The sequence below is a fragment of the Nymphalis io genome, chromosome 14 (assembly GCF_905147045.1).
Source record: "Nymphalis io chromosome 14, ilAglIoxx1.1, whole genome shotgun sequence".
Classification (NCBI taxonomy): domain Eukaryota; kingdom Metazoa; phylum Arthropoda; class Insecta; order Lepidoptera; family Nymphalidae; genus Nymphalis; species Nymphalis io.
Window position 1 is genome coordinate 3,813,356 of NC_065901.1, and position 19,885 is coordinate 3,833,240.

The following is a 19,885-nucleotide window of genomic DNA, read 5'->3' on the forward strand; positions in this document are numbered from 1 at the left end:
TCCTGTGCGTTTTCTCGGATTAAAGTCAAAATCTTTATTCAACACTAGCTGCCAATCTCAAATTTGTATACACACACGAAAAAAATTATCAAAATCGGTCCGGCCATTTAGGACGAGTCCAATGACATACACATGTATAGAAACATTTTGTATATAGTAGGTAGACACATTAAGCTGGTGCTTCACAGGTCTGAGGTGTTTCTCAAACCTGTGAAGAACCAGCGAAAGAAACTCAGCAGGTTATTTTTCTTCAACAACTTTTATGTATATTTGTATTTGTAACGATGGTCGATCGTTCAATTTAGAAAGGCATCTTATAGGCGTAGGCGTTGAAGTTTTCTGTTGTCGGTAAAATAAGGCATGGACTATGACATACTGACTTTTTTGTTATATCTTCTAGTCATGTGTATATTCTTCTCAAAAAAGCTTCGAATGTTTCTGTAAGTGGTGCGTGCCGTGTTGTATGAAGCTACTAGATACCGCATGCTTTTAAAAAAGCTGTAGGTTATGACAACTATAAACAATTCAGACTACGAGAAAAAAAAAAAACACTAATGAAAATAATTTTTATTTTTCATTTATGTGAAGCCATACATTGTAAAATCACGCTCTACTCCCAAGAATTCACGTAAAAATCACTAACAGTTTCCATTAAATTAAAATAAATTAAAACTGTAACATTAGTAGACAACGTCCTGATTTAAACCATAAATACATTTTTAATAAAAACTATTTATAACATATAATCCAATCTATCAGAACTTAATTCGGCAAATGGTATAAAAAAAGCATTTAACCAATCCGATAAAGTATATTTTCGCTTCTAATTGTTTTAGTCGTCGATGATTTTGCGTTATTAGAATAATAAAATATTTATTGTAAAAAAGACACCTTTGCAAAGAGAAGCTTTTTCGACGTTATAATGTTTATATTTTAAAAACTTCAAATATAATGGACCAAATTATAACGCAGGATAATAAATATAAAAAGTACGATTTGTTTTTTTAATAAGTACGTTTACGTATCATTAGTTTATTAAAAAAAAAGTAACGGGTGTACAATCAAGGTGTATTTAGTGACAATGCCTAGTCTTATCATTCCCCGATTTTATATGGTGAGACATGACTAAGAAATAAGAACGATAATTACCTAGTTACCTACCTATCTGTTTATAGTTGAACAAACTTTAACCAATAATAATTACAGTTAATAAAGGTTATCACACTGTAAATAGTTAATAAATGTAGCTTAGTCTTCAAATTAAATGTTTTACTAACATATATCAATTTTACATAGATATTTGGTATGTATACGATAGAATGTCACAAATTCGTTTGTATCCTTTTTAAAATTTAAATAATATTAATATTGTAGTTTAACATTGCGTGATGACATAACGTAATAGATAAGTATGACGAAACTATTAATAAAATATAATATCTTTTCGGTTTAAAGAGACCGTGGCGACATTTGTTTTTTAAGTTCAAGTTTATCCAAACATATTTAATAAAAACACAAATACATAATTTATAGCAAACAAAAAATAATTAACAGTCAATAACACGTTCAAATGCAATTCTTATTAATAAAAACAACATTACATAATTTGTCATTATAACACTTATTTAGTGACTTATTAAGTGAAAAAGAGAAAAAAAAAATGGAGATTTTTATTAATAAGACGGGCAAACACGTATATTCTTTACTATATAAATTTAATAATTTCTTTACATATTAAAATATCTTATTAATACATAACTATATAGTTTCAATGCTATAAAGCATAATTTTAATGGACAATTAAAATATACCCAAATTTCACCTTATATACAAATTAGACTAAAGATATACTATAGTATGCAGGCTGACAGCTAAGAAAGATTTGCACACCTTAATGAGAAACGAAAGCGTTGAGTTTGCATTTAATCGCTTCTTGCATCTCGGCTTGTTCAGTAACTACCATTTGCCATTTTAAATTTATTTTATCAAGGAACATCTTCGAGATAATATTGAGTCGAATTATATTTACATTAATCTTTAAAATATATAAGTAAACTTATTCAAAATTTCCCATAACATCAATACTTTTTATTTGAAAGACGCAAAACAAGATATTTTTATTAACCTTATTAAATGATTTTTTATTAAGCCTTGGTATATTACAGTAAAATATTAACAGCCTCACTTATAAACGTCATTTAGCGGGCGATTAGTTAAACAATGTGTTACATCAACAATGGCAGAAAGAGCGAAATCAGTGTTTAACTATACAGCCGCTAAGCAACGTTTTTAAGTAAACCTTTAAGTTTTACATGAATCAGTTGGGTATTTATTTTAATTATTTTTTTTTTTTATTTCTATGTCTAATAAAACTTGACACTAGCTTTAAATACAACATTACGGAATTAGATAAATAACCGAGACTTGCATTCGTCGAAGAAAATGAGCAAACAAAGCAAGAAAGCAAATAATTAAATACCGTGCCATAGCAAAATCGTGCATAAAGAAATAAAATAATTCTATAATTGCACAAAAACATATTTAATACTTTATCCTATTGATATTACTAGAATTTCGCGCATTACTTAGCACTTATTTATCCGAAAATTTTTAGCTTTATATTCATATTTAACCCTATGATATACCTCAACAACCTACATTCTGCCACGCCGCTTAAAAAAAAAAACAAAATGGCCTGCAATTATGCTTTCTTTTTTATTTATTGGAAATCAAAAATGATATTTTTTATCTATATTTATTTACGTTAAATTTATATCAGATCACTTATTTAATTCTGTAAATGTTTATACCTTTATTCAATGAAAGGTATTTTTTACACTACTTATTATTTTTGGCAGTGTTTCCAATTGGGTTTAAATTCAGAGCACAAGCGACATAATACAATAATAAAACCAAAAACTACTTTATTAATTACTTTTTTTACATTATCATTAGATCTAAAACTAAACTCTGAATTTGCTACCTTAATCTTTATTGTATTTAGTTTCTCATGTACTAAAACATAAAACTTTAAATGTGTTAACTTTTTAAATAAGCCCATTTAATAGATAAAGTGAAAATTTAACACAGATAATAATTATTTTTATTGCCTTTTTTTGTTTATTTTAGTTACCATACAATTAGTATGTTTTATATAAATATCGAAGGTTGTCGTATGTTGCCACTTTTGGAAGCAGTACCGAGGTTTATGTCGTTACTCATGTATTTTAATGATCTGGTATAAAATTTAATTGAAATTTTTAAAATCTAAATTAAAAATAACATGTTTCCATGTTAAGTTTACGAACACTTCAATGGTTAGATTAGATTGATGTAGAACAGTCTCATTATTGTTCAAGACTGAAAAAACTTCTTCATATTTCAAAATTACAATAAATGCACACATTTAGAGATTTACATATTTCCTAAAGATAGCAGAATAGTGCTCATCACAAAATACACATTTCATAAGGTTACAAGTTTTTACACATTTATAATCTCAATTTACATAATATATAATAAACTTTTTCACTTCACTATAGATCTATGTAGTTGTTTTAAAATTAATTTCCTTTTTTTAATTGTTAAGAAACAAGTTCGTCCAGCGCCTTATCCTTGTTGAACTCATGCTTAACGAGCGCTGCAGATGCTCTTGCTTCAGAAAACCCGAGATCTATTAATTCCCCTAAAATCAGGAGACATTCTATCACCTGTAATGTGAAACAATATAGGTTAATATGTATATTCAAAGTATTAAGAAAAAATTTAGTAGGCAAGGTTTTTTTTACACACACAATGAAAGTTTTACATAATTGATTCAAAATTATTATTTAATGTTCCTAATTTTCCCATAAGCAGTTTGTAACTGTTCAAATTAAAAACAAATTTATGTCTACCTATATTTACCAATTTGAGTTAGGAGTAATGAGCCATAAGTCATTCCAATACATTATGTATATGCAACTTAGAAACTTATGAAATATTGTAATAAATTATTTACTAAATTAAATTTTAAATATACAACATTAATAACAGTGTTTTTGTTTATCAAGTATATTCCTTGAAATAATATCATAAAAAAATTGATATATCAACATTATAAAAGTAAAAATTGACAATGTGTCTGCCAAAACAAAAATTTTAATATTTTAAAAATGATATTAGATATTATTTTATAATAAAGTAAAAGAGTGAAGAGTTTATTACCTTTTTATCATTTTCGCCTACAAGACTACACACCCTAGCAACTCTGTCAAGTGGAAAGCCCATACCATGTATTTTCTGGCATATATTTTGTAAATTCAATGGTAATTTTTCATAAGGATTTGGTAACTTCTCAATTTTTCGTTTTCTCCTTTCTTCTTTTTTATCACTGCTTGATGATGATCTAGGCATAATAGTGGGGGCAGGACTTGCATTGTAAGAACGTTCATTGGCTCTTTGACGTGCTGATACTAATTCCTCATTCAATTCTTTGACAATATCAGGAACACTCCTTGATCGAGACTTGACTGTGTTTTGCGAAGTTACTGATGGATTTTCTTCTTGATTTTTAGCTTCAGGAACTATATTGGTATTCATTGGAGAAGCAACATATGGCAAAGGTCCTTGAGGATAAGAAAAATAGTAAGGCTGAGGTATGAATGTTGATCCATTAGGTCCTTGTAATTCACCTGAACATGCTGGTAATTGGGTGCCATAATATGTTCCTGGATATGGTTGTGCAGGAACATAATACTGGTAATTAGGTGCATAAATGTTTTCAATAGGTATATTATTATCACAGACATTTTCCGCTTGTACGTAATAACCATTGGATGTTGGATAATGTTGAGGAGAAGCATATATTACATTTGGACCTTGAATCTGTTGGTCTACATATGCAGTAGGTAAATATGTAATACCTTCGATTTGTGCCTGAGTCGCACAATTAGTATATCCTGGATAAACTTGGTCCTGATTGAATGTTTGAGCTTGACAACTAGAGGTGGAATCCCTCTGACTCTGCAGTACCTGAGCTAATAATTCCATATCATTTATAGTTTTAAGTTCTACATTATCAAAGGGACTAGATGTATCATTTTCAAAATCTTTGAAAGTAAGGGTATCAATATTTTGACTATATTGTGGAATTTTGGCCATTCTATTCTGCATTTTAAACTCTTGCAGAGGGTCTGGGTCATCAAGTAAATTATTATACTGGTAGTTAGACTGAACTTGTATTGGCTGAAGAATGTTCAACTGAGACTTCTGTGCAGAAGCATGAGGGAACTCAATGTCTGTATTGACTGTTTTGTCAGCATCAGGGCTATTGTCTTGTGTAGGATTATCACAATTATTTTCTGGTTTATCATCAGGTGCACTTATCTCATCAGTACTGGGATAGGACACCTCAGATACACTTAATTGTTTCAACTTCTCTTCAGCCTCAGCAGTTGCTATAGCATCTAATTTTTTTTGTTTAGCTTCTTCTAACAATTGTAAGCGATGTCGCCTCTCGTTTTTTTTCGTTTCTTTTGCACTCCTTAGTTCTCTAAGTTTAGAAAGTACATTACGTTCAAATGTGGAACAGTATTTAGCAGAATTTACAACGCTTTGCGCTCGTAAAGGACACTCTGTAACATTATAAGGCAATTCGATTCGTGGTGGCCTTTTATACTTTTCAGATATTTTAACGGGAACACCGTCCATGAAGTCACCGAAATGAGACATATCAAAACTTTAAGAAAAACGATAAAACAATAAGACAACAACGTTTGTTTCTGTATATTTTTGCACTTTTAAGGTTACATTGTCTTCTTTTGACGTCATCACTCTCAGCATTTGATTTATCACTTATATTTCCAAATTAAACTCAGACTCTTAACTTCCATTTTACACGGTAAATATTTTTGTTTAAATATTACTACACAATTCACACAGAAATACTTTTATTTTTTTACACTGACTTGACAAAACCTTTTGACATCCAATGTCAGTACAATTTATTAAAGTTACAATATATAAAAAAAAAAAACATTATCATGTGACAAGCGATTGGATACTTATATCAAAACATTCAACTAATTTTTGGGTTTAAATTATGCTTCACAATACTACTCGTTGATCAATTTCAACGTTGTTTCTTTCGGTTTGTGTCACTTCATTACATTTGTAGCTTATTCAAAAGTGCAAGACAAATAAACCTTAAAATTACATTGCTGGCAGACAATGGAATAGGTCGAAACTCTGTATTTGAATTTAAAAAAAATTGTATCACGTGTAGACTTCACTAGCGGTTGTCAGATGTCGCTAGTTTTGCTTCCTTAAGTCATGGCGGATTTTTTCATTAATTTATAGATTTACTTTCGAATTCGTGGGTAGATTTATTATAGCCGGCGTCGAAATAATAAATGCTCGATCTGTTCGCAAAGAGTGAGCTAAGAAACAAGCACTTTGAACAATCTTCGATATTATTAGCGACATCAGCCATCGACATATCAAGGAAAGACGTTTGACGGATCGTCTCGAATTTCGGTGGTGTAGTAAATAAGAAAAAAATCAAATTTCGACGTCGCTTTAAAAATTACGTGTAGAATGACACAATAATCGACTGAAGATAATAGACGTCATCAATTTTATTCATTCGGAGCAAAGGTTCGTACTGAAAAAATTATATGATTTTAGGGTGGTCTGGCCAGATTAATTATATTAATTATTTTCGTTTTGCCGGCAGACGTCGAGGCAGTATGAATGAAGGTGCACCTATAGTATACCATGGGAACGGTGGGTTTGAAGGGCCAGGAATATACATGATACCGGGTCACGTAGAGAGACAGACTCCACGGCATTATCCTCTAGAAATGCTGCAGGTTATGGGTGGCTTAGGTTCTAGAGGAGGCGGCTCTCCTGGACACGGAACGCCAAGGCGGTGGCAACCTCGTAAGGAGCGCCAACCTACTAAGACAGATAACACTGCTTTTGGGTATGATTCAGATGACTCCAGCCTATCCAGCAATGCTTCTGGTTCAAATAAATCAAGTGATAAAGGTATGTTGATTTTTATTTCTCTTGAGTGTTAAGATTGTACTAACATTACATTTTTTTATTATTAATTCTGAAAAAAAAATATTCCTTGGAATAGCAGAATGTTTTTATACAATTTTAATAAATACCCTCATTTAATACTTAGCAATTAATGTTTAAATTTCGAAGAAGTTAAAACTATTTCAGTGAGTAATATAGGTATACAAAACAGGCAATGTCATACAGAATTTCTTAAGAAATGTGTGTACTAAAAAATCTCATTGTTTTTATATTAAATAAATTGTGTAACGTTAAATTATTTATTTTAGCTGTATTTCTCTATTCTCAGTCTGATTTTTTGATCGTCTATCATTCTAGGAAATTTTGGTTAAATTTTACTTTCTAATATTTCTGCAAATAAATATGTTATTAAGAAATCATTTCTATACAAAACATTATTGAAAGAAATAAGCTTCTAATTTAACAGTAACAGCCTGTTATGGCCTCCTTTCCCTTTTTGAGGAGAAGGTTTAGAGCTTATTCCACTACACTGCTCCAATGTGGGTTGGTGGTATACACATGTTACAGAATTTCAGTGAAATTAGACACATGCAGGTTTCCTCACGATGTTTTCCTTCACCGTAAAGTATGAGATAAATTATAATCACAAATTAACATCATATTAATAAACAAGTAGTCTATGTATGTCGATATAAAACTAATAATATCTATAAAATCATAATGTAATTGACCTAATCACCTCCAAGATATGGGATTAATAATTTTGTAAAGCTATGTTTTGATATATTGCTATTACTATGTAAATATTTATTAACAGTTGCTATAAATATTTACACAATAAGCATAAAAAATAACTATAATTGTTTTATTTATTAAAGATTATTAAGTAACCGTAACACCATAACAGCCTGTGAATGTCCCACTGCTGGGCTAAAGGCCTCCTCTCCTCTTTTTGAGGAGAAGGTTTGGAGCTTATTCCACCACGCTGCTCCAATGCGGGTTGGTAGAATTCACATGTGGCAGAACTTCAGTGAAATTAGACACATGCAGGTTTCCTCACGATGTTTTCCTTCACCGTAAAGCACGAGATGAATTATAATCACAAATTAAGCACATGAAAATTCAGCGGTGCTTGCCCGGGTTTGAACCCACGATCATCGCTTAAGATTCACGCGTTCTTACCACAGGGCCATCTCGGGGGGTCCTGGTCTCCTCGGTAAGTCGTATATACGTGTCAAAGCGTATATACGACATGAGATGATTTCACTTTGACCAAGTCATTATTAAGTACTAATAAATAACTTATAACGGTGTTGGTAACCAGAAGTAAATGGAAGATAAACTCAGTAGACACATGAACCTTAACCGAAATCATAACTTCAATTCTGAACATGCACAGATGATTTTTCGCATACTTAATCTGTGGTAATATTTTTTTTATTTTTGTAAGAAAACTCAATTTGATGTAATGTTAGAAGTTAAACTTTCAGCAATTCGACTCTATAGAAACGAAATTGAATAATATATTTTATCAATATGTAAAATTATTGTGTGTCATGTTTACTTGCTTGTGTCTATGTACATAAAAATTTATCTTCATTCTTTAACACATTAAGTCGTTAAACTAAACTCGTTCCTCACGACGTAAGATATTCCTAGTGACGTTGAGTTTGTCGCATATTTTTACAAGTAGGTATAACGTAAATATTATCGTCACTGCGTAAATAATACTATTATGTAATCGCTTGTAACATTTTAAATTGTCATGAAATGATTATATACGATGATGTACTTTTACTAAACTAGTTTTCGTACACAGTTTTACCCGCGTTAAACTTAGATTGTACAGTTTTTCACAGGACAAGTAAACACTCATCTTTTTAACTGAATACTGACCAAAAGTTATGTGGAAAATTATAAGAATGAATTATTTTAAAATGATTAGACTTGACAGAAAGCACCTTATATTTCATGACTGTGTACTGAAAAACAATAGTGTCCGCCGTCCTTATTCTCGCATAGCGTGGCTTAGTTTGCCAATCGGTTTGCGTTCATAGTTACTGCTTCGCTCTATCGGGTTATCACGTAAAGTTTTATAGTCTTCATCAATAAAGGGACTCTTAATATCTAATTCAAAAATATTTTTTCAAATTGAATTGTTAGACCCTGAGATTTTTCACGTACTAAAGGAGATCAAACGACATAATCTTTATTTGTCTTAAATAAAGTTATATTCTATTATTTTATCCGTACGCAGTTTGGAATTTCAGCTAGTCTATATTGATTAAAAAAGAACTGTCAAAGAAAATAAAAACATTATAGCGTTTTAAAAAATAATCTGAAAAGATGAAACAAATGTAGTACAAGCTTAAATATAAATTTCGTTATTTGGTATAACCAAGGTGTGAAAACACTTCGTCCTATGCTACAAGTAAAAAATAACCATACGTAAGTACGCTAGCGTACAAAATTAAAATATACATAATGTTTTCTAAACCTAGACAGAAAGATTGTTATCATATGTATTTATTATAATAGAAGTGACTGATGCAATGCGTTATCTGAAGCAAAATACGTAACAGAGTGCTTATATAAAAAAAAAACATTTGTTGATATTGTTTGTAAATATTGCCATATATATATATAATTTGTATATATTTCAAATTAATGTTACAAAATATGGGTTGTATTGTAGTTTTGTTTTCTTTAAAGGTCGTGTTTAAAATCGACACCCCCGAATGTTAATTGAAAAATTCTTCTCCTACAAAATTTCAATGAAAATATTATATATGTACAATGTAGACATATATTTAAACGATAATATTCGTCGTTGAAGCGATCTAAGCTTTTCATCAAAATCATCAAATCCATGAATATAAATAACATGTTCAGCGAAAAACCTATGAGTAAAATGTTATTTTTCGTGTTTATGGAATCGTAATTAATGAAATGAACGCAACGCAGGAAATGACTAGTTTTTTTTTTTTTTAACAACTACAATCAGTAATAAAGAACTACACATACTTGGATGTCTGTCTCGTGGATTTCTATTTTTGATTATTATCTGCACCGCACGCAGACATGATCATATATGATTAAGTAGATATTCTTTTGTTTTGAATCGTGCAACCCAAAAACGCAATGACATGGTTCCAAAATTAATTAAACTAAGTCGATGTCGGTTCTCTAACCAACTAAAGTGTAACCGAAAAATGCAATATAATACAGATAAAATGATTTTACGTTTTGAACAAATATAATTTTAAAGCAGCTTATTCGTTAATGTGGTCCTTTAGGATTGTAGTGATTGTTATTGATAATAATTATTTGGATTTTATATCAATTTATTAATGTTACGCATAAAACTTTTGTACCATTTTAGGCCTTTGGTAAACCAGTTTTGTATGCCTTTATTTTCGGTGCAAATAATATTGCATATCGTCACAAATAAAATAATGGTTATTTTATTAAAAATCATAGAAGCCATCCCAGGTGAAGGCAGTCGTGATCGTGAAGTCGGTACGGTCTCCCGCGAGTGGCGCGGCCGCGGTCGGCGTGAACAGCGACAGCGTCGAATCGCGCCCGAGCGGTATCTAAGTGCGGCTTACCCATTCCAGGTGAAATTTACACCGGATGACCTCCTGAACGGTAAGTGTCATTTTGAAAATAGATATATGAACAAACTGTAGAGCAGGGGCACTAAACTATTTGAGAAACTCGTTCATTTAAATACAAATCTCATAGAAGGTGATCTCCAAAACTAATCTCGCTTGCTATAAAAACAAAATAATCCTAACAATATGATATATAATTACGCTAACCAGTTATTCGGTTTATATCAACGGTCCCAGGTGACTGAAATGATTGAGGTCACGATAATTACCATTTCAATAGACGAACGGAAAGAGATTTAAAAGAAAAATGAATTTAAATAAAGTAACGGATGTTAGGGGCAGTTACGAAGTATAAGAATGAATGTGAACTTTATAAATATGCCATAACTAAACCTCACAAAACAAAAAAAAAAAAACAAACGCGAGGAATCTATTGTTTTGAATCTTACATTTCTAAAAGACTTTTTTTAAGGACCTGCTTTTACTTAAATAAAAAATGTTAGTAAGAAATTGTTGCTTATGAACTCGACAGGATCAAAATGGGATACATTGTCACAGGAGATTTGGGACAAGTTCATTAAATCTCAGCAGACGGAAGAGACATTCCGAAAGAAAATGAATTTATGGAGATATCTCTACATCACCATTAAGGTATATACCATTACATTAAAAACTTACCATTTAAAATATAGTATCCGATATGTCTATGATTGTGGTAAGTGGTCATATTACTCACTCATTATAATTATATTAGACGAGCCGGTTGGCGTGGTTGGTAGATACTTGCCTTTAATGCCGAAGGTTGTGGGTTCGATTCCCACCCAGGACAGACATTTGTGTGCATGAACATGTCTATTTGTCCTGAGTCTGGGTGTAATTATCGTAATAAGTATATATTTACAAAAGAAAAGTAGTATATGTAGTATATCAATTGTCTGGTTTCCATAGCACAAGCTCTGTACGAGCTTAATTTGGGATCAGATGGCCGTGTGTGAAAAATGTCCCAGGATATTATTATTATTATTTATTCTTTAACAGTCAATATTTCCTCGCTACGGGCTATACGTGGTGGGATCAACAATGTCCGGCTTCGGGCTAGACTCGTCGGATATGGACCTCTGCCTGTACGTACGTGCGATAGCCGATTTGGAACCGAGAGCGCATGCGCTGTTACATCTCAACTATATTCTCAATTATATCAAAAGCTTTGACCCTGGTAAGTTGGATAATTATCTTCTATCGCTTTCTTTTGTATGTTTAAAGTTGATTGTTTACTCTACTAAATCGGGTTTTACTATGGTAACTATTGGTTACTTTATCAAGCTTTTTTTAAATAACATATAATCTTTAAATAAGAGAAATCTCGAAGTGAAAACCATTGGGTTTAGATCAGTTATGAGTTAGTCAGCAATTATTTAAACTTTTGAGTCTAGTGACTCACATTAATCTTCAAAACACAGCATGTAGTGTTTAAGTTTACTTACAATCTAATACATAAACGAGAACAATTAGCAATAACGGTATAAAGTTAGTTTTGAAAAATAACATAAACGAAGTGCAATTTTAAATACCCAACACTTTCTCTGAACATAGCGGCTAGTATAGTTTATGCAAAACCCAAGAGTTTATATTTATTTATTTATTTGGATCTCCAACAGTTGTACATAACACACATTCAAATCACTTTTTATATTAACTTAAAACTAACTATGCACGACCAATTACAGGAGAACACAACATTCACAAACACAATTACAAAATATACAAATTAAAAATAGAATAAAAACAAAATAAAAATATTTAAATAAAGAACAAAAATTAAGTTCAACGTTCAATGGTTAAGTGAGCGGGATTATGTAAATTTATAAGAAGCTGAAGAACCAGATGAGCTTGAGAAAGCGAAACGGATCATCGTACATCTTTAAAAAAAAAAAAAAAGTAAATCTTTAAAAATTGTTATACAATCCGTATTCGCCGAGGTGGTCGTCGTTAGTAGCCTCGCACACAAATTTGTACGCAGCTCGCGTACGGATTTATATATTTAATAATTCCACTTGAGTAAAAAAATATGATATCATTCGGTATTCGTTTAACCAGCATGTACCGCATTATAATATGTTTTTAATGTATTAATAATTTGTTTACTAAAAATTATTATTTTTGAACGAATTATTGAGATTCTAATTTGTTTATTTGGTAACCAACAGTTAACATATACCTCATTATATTAAGTATTATGTGACATGTAACTAACCTGAAATACGATTGAAAAACTAACTAGGAGACGGTCTCTCTTATCCTCTTCACGCACACGTAAGAAAGGGTTTCATGGAATAAAATTAACAGCTCATAAATTACTTCATTTCTCTTTTATTATGCAATTATGCTATTGACAAGAATTAGTCAATAGCATAATTGCATAATAATATATATACCTTTTTTTTCATTAACAGTAAATAACTATATATATATTGTGGATTGTTTTAAATTAACCGATTTACTGTTTTACCGATTAACATTAATTTACTATACTGCTTAATATAGTCGTACTTAAAAAAATTAATATATGGTAATAATTATTCTACAACATACAGACAAACATGTTTTTATTTAAATATTTCAATTGGTGACGTTTGGTCATGGTCATGTTTTGTTTTGTTTTTTTTTTTATAGGTGCGGAATTGATCCAGGCGAAAGTGCCAATTTTGAAGTTTCGTGACGAACGTAACGGGCTTCAAGTCGACCTGAATTGTAACAACGTGGTCGGCATCCGGAACACGAACCTCCTCTATTGCTATTCTAGAAGTGAGTAAGCTTGATTTTTTATGTCGTTGTAATATGTTTTTATAAGGTAAATATGAATTGTTTTTTTTTTTTAAACAAAGGTACACGACTCAATATGCCAATTCATTGGAAGTCGGTATCTCCGTCCATCAATATTGATATTGTAATTTGTAGTTTGTATTTATAGTAAATTATGGATTCTAATGTAAATGGTGTTATACCTTATACATATAATTGAATTGGTCATACAGTTTTGTCATTGTAAAAAAAAACAAGCATGTTTGATAGTATTTTTTTATTTATATTAGCGACTATTTGTCTAATAACAAATGTAATCGATTGTCAGTGGACTGGCGCGTCCGTCCGCTCGTGGCGATCACGAAGCTGTGGGCGCGCGCGCACCGCATCAACGACGCGCGACGACGCACGCTCTCCTCCTATGCGCTCACACTCATGGTGCTGCACTTCCTGCAGTGTGAGTACACCCCAGTCGATCGGTGCGACCGTTTATCGACTCGACGAACCGACGTCCTCTATAATTTGTTTGCGGGTCAGGTGGCACGAGTCCGGCGGTGCTGCCGCGCGCGGGCGAGGCGATTCGTCCGCGGCCACACAACCGCTGCACGCTCGCCGAGCTCTTCCTGCAACTGCTCAAGTACTACGCGGAATTCCCGTTAGTATTCACGCTCTTGTTGTACATAGATCGACTAAAATAAGCGAATTAGACCAGACCGGTAGTGGTCGATGATTAACCGCTACTTGTTTTTTTAATTTAGAATGTCTCGAAATTAAGCGATCACTATCTTAATGTACGTCAATACTAAGTTCCTCTTATTATTATTTTGATAACTGGTCACTGTCATTAGCACCAATGCGCCACTAGCCTCGGGAATAAAGACGTAATGTGCCTGGTGGCTTTGCAGGTACGAGCAGATGGCGGTGTCGGTGCGCGCGGCGCGGCGCGTGCCGGTGTGGGAGTGTCGCGCGCGCGCGGCGCTGGCGCCGCACGCCGACCCCGCGCACTGGAAACTGCTCTGCGTGGAAGGTACGCGCCCCTCCACCGACGGCCGACTCTAATGTCGTCAGATAATGTTGCCATCTATAGCCACGTATTATAATATTATGTATATTTAATACGAATCGGTAACAATCATTGCATAATCACCTCTCTTTTACAATGGTAAAATATTAAGTTTCCGATTTCGCAGTCAATACATACCTTCTTATTAATTCATATATTATTGAAAATATATAAAGTACTTATAACACAATAGAATAATATATACTTAAATGATAGGAAAGCGTGGATTTAGTTATCGTTACTATCGTCTCTTTCAACTGCGAGAGGATAAAGACAAATAAACAACTTTGTCATTGAATTGACGCGAGGTTCGGAATTGTTGTAATAAAATTAATTTAATTTAATATTTAAAATTAATTTAAAATAAATCTAATCTTTGCTCGTTCTTAGATTGGAATGGGCTATAATTGTATTTCATTGGGATGAGGATTGATTGAGTTTTTTGCCGGTTCTACATTCATTTCATTAGAATTTACATTTCAAAGCGGCACATTACATGCATTCGTTTTAATCTTGAAACATGACGATTCAAGTGTTCTATAAAAGCATCCTTAAAAAGAGTATTTTTTTGATTATGTAGTTAACGTGTCAAAAACTCATACTTGCAAATCACCAGATGATACATTTGTCCAACACTAATAGACTGTATTTCATTTCAATTTTCGGTCACGAAAAATAATTATTAAATTAGCTTCATATGCAATTATCTATAAACACAGAATACCTGCCGCAAACTAATCTTATTACAAGATAATTAACCATCACAATATTTACAAACTCGTTCTTTCAGAACCATTCGACTTAACGAACACTGCCCGGTCAGTGTACGACCCGGAGACATTCGAGAAAATAGTAACCACTTTCCGCGAGAGCTACGCGCGCCTGAGCGCTGGCCTGCGCTTGCAGGACGCGTGGCCGCAGCGATGATACCGAGCGCGCCCGCGCCGTGCGTGCAGGAGCGTGCAGAGCCGCGCGTGCAGGAGCGTTCAGAGTTGTGCGTGCAGGAGCGTGCAGAGCCGCGCGAGCAGTGCCCGTGCGTGTAGTGTGTCGGGGCGCGGCTGGCCCACGACCCTCTGGGAAGTGACCTAGTGCTGTGCAACTGGAACCTAATTTCCTAAACTACCCTAAGTTTCCTCCACACCAAAGTGATGTTAAAAATTCTCGTGCCATTATTAGGGAACAGTGATCAAAATAGAGGCTGTATTTATTATGTTATAAGGACCGATGTGATTTGAGCGACTTTGGATGTAAATATAGCTAAAGGCCGTCTAATGAGAGCCTAATTTATACAAAGAAGCGATAGGAACCAAATTCTTCTGTGTTGAAATGATATATTTTTAAACAATAATAGTAAAATATATATTGAAGCATGACTCTAGTAAGTGCTATATGATAAATAATATAGGATACAGTCCCAAATAGAGCCAGTAAAACATAACAATAAATAATTAACCTCATGGGCTGTGATATGCGACTGATTCCCATGTAAATATTACATAGATATAGCATAGTACTTAGACATGTGTTCGAAGTAATTCGATATAATTGTACAAGTCTCTCCCATCAAAATATCCAGTACTCGGGAACAGAAACATTGATAATATCATCAGTGCAGCTAAATTCCACTCTAAATTTATATATACACTGTAATGATTTCAAAGTTATATTAAACTACATATTTAGAATGAAAGTTTAGCCGCAGTGATCACATGTTGATAAAACCTAGTCGATTAAAAGTCCTTAGTTATTAAAAACAGCTAAATTTAGTTCCTAACCTTGCTGTTATCTCCACTACATTAGCCACTAATAATATTAAGTCGATATTGTTAAATAATACCATATTTTATATTTATTTATACATAAACAGATGTCACTATGAAAATATGTTTGAACCCCATAGTGTCATGTGGTCCAGTGTAATAGGGATTGGAACGGCCATATTTATTTGTAAAGGCCATCACAATATACTAATAAGTTAGAGCTTAAATCTAAAGTAACCTTAATTACTTATAAAGAAATATTAGTTACAAAATTATAAAGTTCACAAATAACTAGTTGAAAATAGTGTAACAACAATACAAACATCAAATCTCCTGTTGATTGTATTCAATACGACTGATCTATTTGTTAACAGCTAATGAACACAACATGCTAGTTGTTTTGAGACAATAACTGCAAATGCATTTCCAAATGACATTTTATATACATGTATATATAATAAAACGGTGCTGCGTCCATATGCGTCCTATTCGTTTTTAATATTTATATCGTTTATTTATAAGTTATTTATTATGTGTATAGTGAGGATGGAGAGAAACAAAAAATATTCTAATGTTTTACGATTGAGTTTATGTAAATAGTATACATATGGCGAGTAAAGAGTAAATAGCGAAAAAAAACATCGAAGTTGCGTGTATAATCTGTGTTTAGTTTTAAGCTTGGCGATGCATTGGTGTGTTGAATTTTATATAACATCGCGTTGAGTAGGGCTGTACTATTTACAACGTCACAATGGTGACATGAAAAATGTAGCTTTATTGGATATGAAAATTCAAATTTGAAAATCTTAAGAAAACATTCCATTACCATCAAAATATTATTCATAAATTGTCACATACCTAATATTGCAGCCATCCTTTTAAAACTTTTAAAAAGTCACTTTATCAAAAAAGGGTGCTACTGTTGATAAATTCTGCTAAATGCATGGTTTTAATGTTAAAAAGTTAGCTAGAAGTAATGTAACGAAAGTTATGGTGCTAATTTGTTGTGTTGCCTTATATTATACACAAAGCTAAGCCAGCTAAGCTACATTTCTGACATAAATATAGTCACTTATATAGGCTTCCACCTCTGAATTCCTATATTGAGGTTAATTATAAGTGAGGCATATCTTTAAAATAAACGAAAAGATTGTACAATTGTTATATCTTAGCATATAGGAATTCTTTATGAAATGTTGTTAAGATGTACACCAACCGTGTTGAAACAGTCATACAGTCATAAAGACAAGATGAAATAATGTTTTATATTACCATTTTGTCTTTTTTTTAAACCATGAGTTATAAATAAAATAAATTCGTAAATTTACAATAAATTATTATACATTTTGCTTGTAAAAATCTAAAAAATCTAAAAGTATGTAGTAGTACTTACATTTATTTCAAGCTTTTTATTTATTGTTTCTTAATTTTGCAGCCCTCTAAACGCTTCTTACCCTATGCATCAGACATATTCGCCTGGCAATTATATAAGCATTGTTAAAATAAGTTTTATATTGATTTTATGTAAGAGGCACGTTGCCATGCTGAATATAAAAAGTACAATAAATAATATAAAAAATGAATATTCTGTAAGAAAACTGTTTATATATAATAGTGTCTCAAAAGATATTAATTTTAAAAAAATTGTATAAAAAAAACAAAAAGCTAAAATATATATTTAAAAAAAAAAATAAAAAAAACAAAAACCCTTAAAAAAAATATACACAAAATATAAAATAACGAAAAATTTCTACTTTGACTTTTTATGGGGCATTTTAATATCATGCATGTTTATGTAAAGTATTAATTGCTCTTGCCTTCGAAATGGCACATGCTAGGATGTGGAATTTAAAACAAATTAGACATATTATGTTTGCATAGATATTTGTATATATATTTTTTAAAAATCACAACCTAGCATTAGAACAATTATGACCAGACTTACTTGTTAAAGAATAACAAAATAGCACAATATAATATTTTATCATTTACATTAAATCATTTTATTTAGCTAATCTTGTTTTATGATTATTTTGTATTGCAAGTATTTAAAAGTGTCTGTTCTAAATAATACTTTTTACAAATAATAAAATTCAGTTTTAGTTCAAAACTAACCTCAACATATTTCAAAGTTAACAAACTAAATTCAAATAATAAAATTTAATTGCATTTCAATTAGGTTTTGACCCAATAATCATCACTGCCAGGTTGGTGTGCATTTCAAAATTAGGCAGTTATTGATACTATTTAGAATTGTAACTAAGTAAATCTCATGTGTAAGTTTTCGTTTGTGTGAAAACATCGCAAAATCTTGATAAATTTAACTTTACCTTAAATTATCGTTTGTCGTTCAAAAGAATTAAATGTAATAATGAAATGGTTAATCTATTTACATCATTTTCTGTAATGTCGCCATAATTATTAATTTATTTTCCTCAAAAAGAAATCTAAAAATCTTGAATAAATAATAATATCAAACACTGCAGTTTTGTTCAAATCAATAAATATTTATTTTTATAATAAAAGCTACTAATTATGTTTAAATTAAGGCAAAATATACATATTGCATTTTATTTTTTTGAACGCAGACAACATTGTACAAAATTACTGTAATGAATAAACAATAAATTATATACAAACTGCCCATGTTGAGTTTTTTTATATTAACCTTTTTTTGTATATGAAATTGTTATATTTTTATTTGTGATTATAATTTATCTCGTGCTTGACGGTGAAGGAAAACATCGTGAGGACACCTGCATGTGTCTAATTTCACTGAAATTCTGCAACATGTGTATACCACCAACCCGCATTGGAGCAGCGTGGTGGAATAAGCTCCAAACCTCCTCAAAAAGAGGGACATTCACAGTCTGTTACGGTACGGTACGGTTATAACTTTACAATCTGCTGCACCGAATACATAAGCAATTAACTAATTTTGGCTGATAAATTTTATTTATATATTTTTGTTCTTCCAAAATCGTACTAGTTATGTAATTTAATCAAAAAATTACCGACAGAATAATTTTTTTTATTGGAAATGAATTAGAAGTGGAGGATAAGCCTTTTTTTGCAGCGAAATCCAGCATTGCGAATTAAATAGAACAAAGGACAATGTGGTTACAATCGGCTTTTTTTATAAACGTCGCCTAACGGCTGTTAAGTTAATCCGTGCAGGTTCATTTTTTCGTTGTCATCATCTCCATTTGACCAACTTTATGACGTCAGTTTTGTTGTATGATAAACGAAATCCTATCCCAACAAAGATACTCTTTCAGCGTAGAGGACGTATTGTTAAATCTAATCAAACTCTCGTCACAACTCTCATCTCGTTACTTACAATTAATCCATATTAAAGTATTAAATTTAAAAGTTTATTAATCACACAGGTTCTTATACTTAAATAATTCAGATACTGGCACTCTATTCTAACTACACCCAAAATCCGTTGCATTGTTTGTTTTTGTTTCCTTATCAAACAGTACTTCAGCATTTTTATATGGTATCAAGGATTTTATTAAGTTCTGTAATAATTTCTGATAATATACCATTTCGTTTCATTAGGCGCCTATTTATTTGCCTAAAAAATACGTGACAGATTTTTTTTCTAATTAGTAATA

General features: G+C 31.6%; 2 protein-coding genes across 4 annotated transcripts; one reads left to right on the top strand and one right to left on the bottom strand.

The window, feature by feature from the left end:
• Positions 1-549: 549 nt before the first annotated feature.
• On the bottom strand, positions 550-5,952 carry LOC126773352 (uncharacterized). Its single transcript, XM_050494245.1, has 2 exons — positions 4,207-5,952; positions 550-3,710 (listed from the first exon to the last, which is right to left on the bottom strand). The coding sequence occupies exons 1-2, from the start codon at positions 5,710-5,712 to the stop codon at positions 3,585-3,587; spliced, it is 1,632 nt and encodes a 543-aa protein (XP_050350202.1). The 5' UTR covers positions 5,713-5,952; the 3' UTR covers positions 550-3,584.
• Positions 5,953-6,286: 334 nt separating this feature from the next.
• On the top strand, positions 6,287-18,090 carry LOC126773370 (poly(A) RNA polymerase gld-2 homolog A-like). Of its 3 annotated transcripts, none has more exons than XM_050494296.1 (10): positions 6,287-6,636; positions 6,716-7,029; positions 10,507-10,674; positions 11,173-11,291; positions 11,679-11,856; positions 13,314-13,445; positions 13,771-13,899; positions 13,980-14,097; positions 14,348-14,469; positions 15,296-18,090. In XM_050494296.1, exons 2-10 carry the CDS (start codon positions 6,729-6,731, stop codon positions 15,430-15,432), a joined length of 1,404 nt encoding a protein of 467 aa, XP_050350253.1. In that variant the 5' UTR covers positions 6,287-6,636; positions 6,716-6,728; the 3' UTR covers positions 15,433-18,090. The 3 variants fall into 3 exon arrangements, with proteins under 3 accessions (XP_050350253.1, XP_050350254.1, XP_050350255.1); XM_050494297.1 differs by having other exon boundaries at positions 10,510-10,674; XM_050494298.1 differs by having other exon boundaries at positions 10,519-10,674.
• The last annotated feature ends 1,795 nt before the right edge of the window (positions 18,091-19,885 follow it).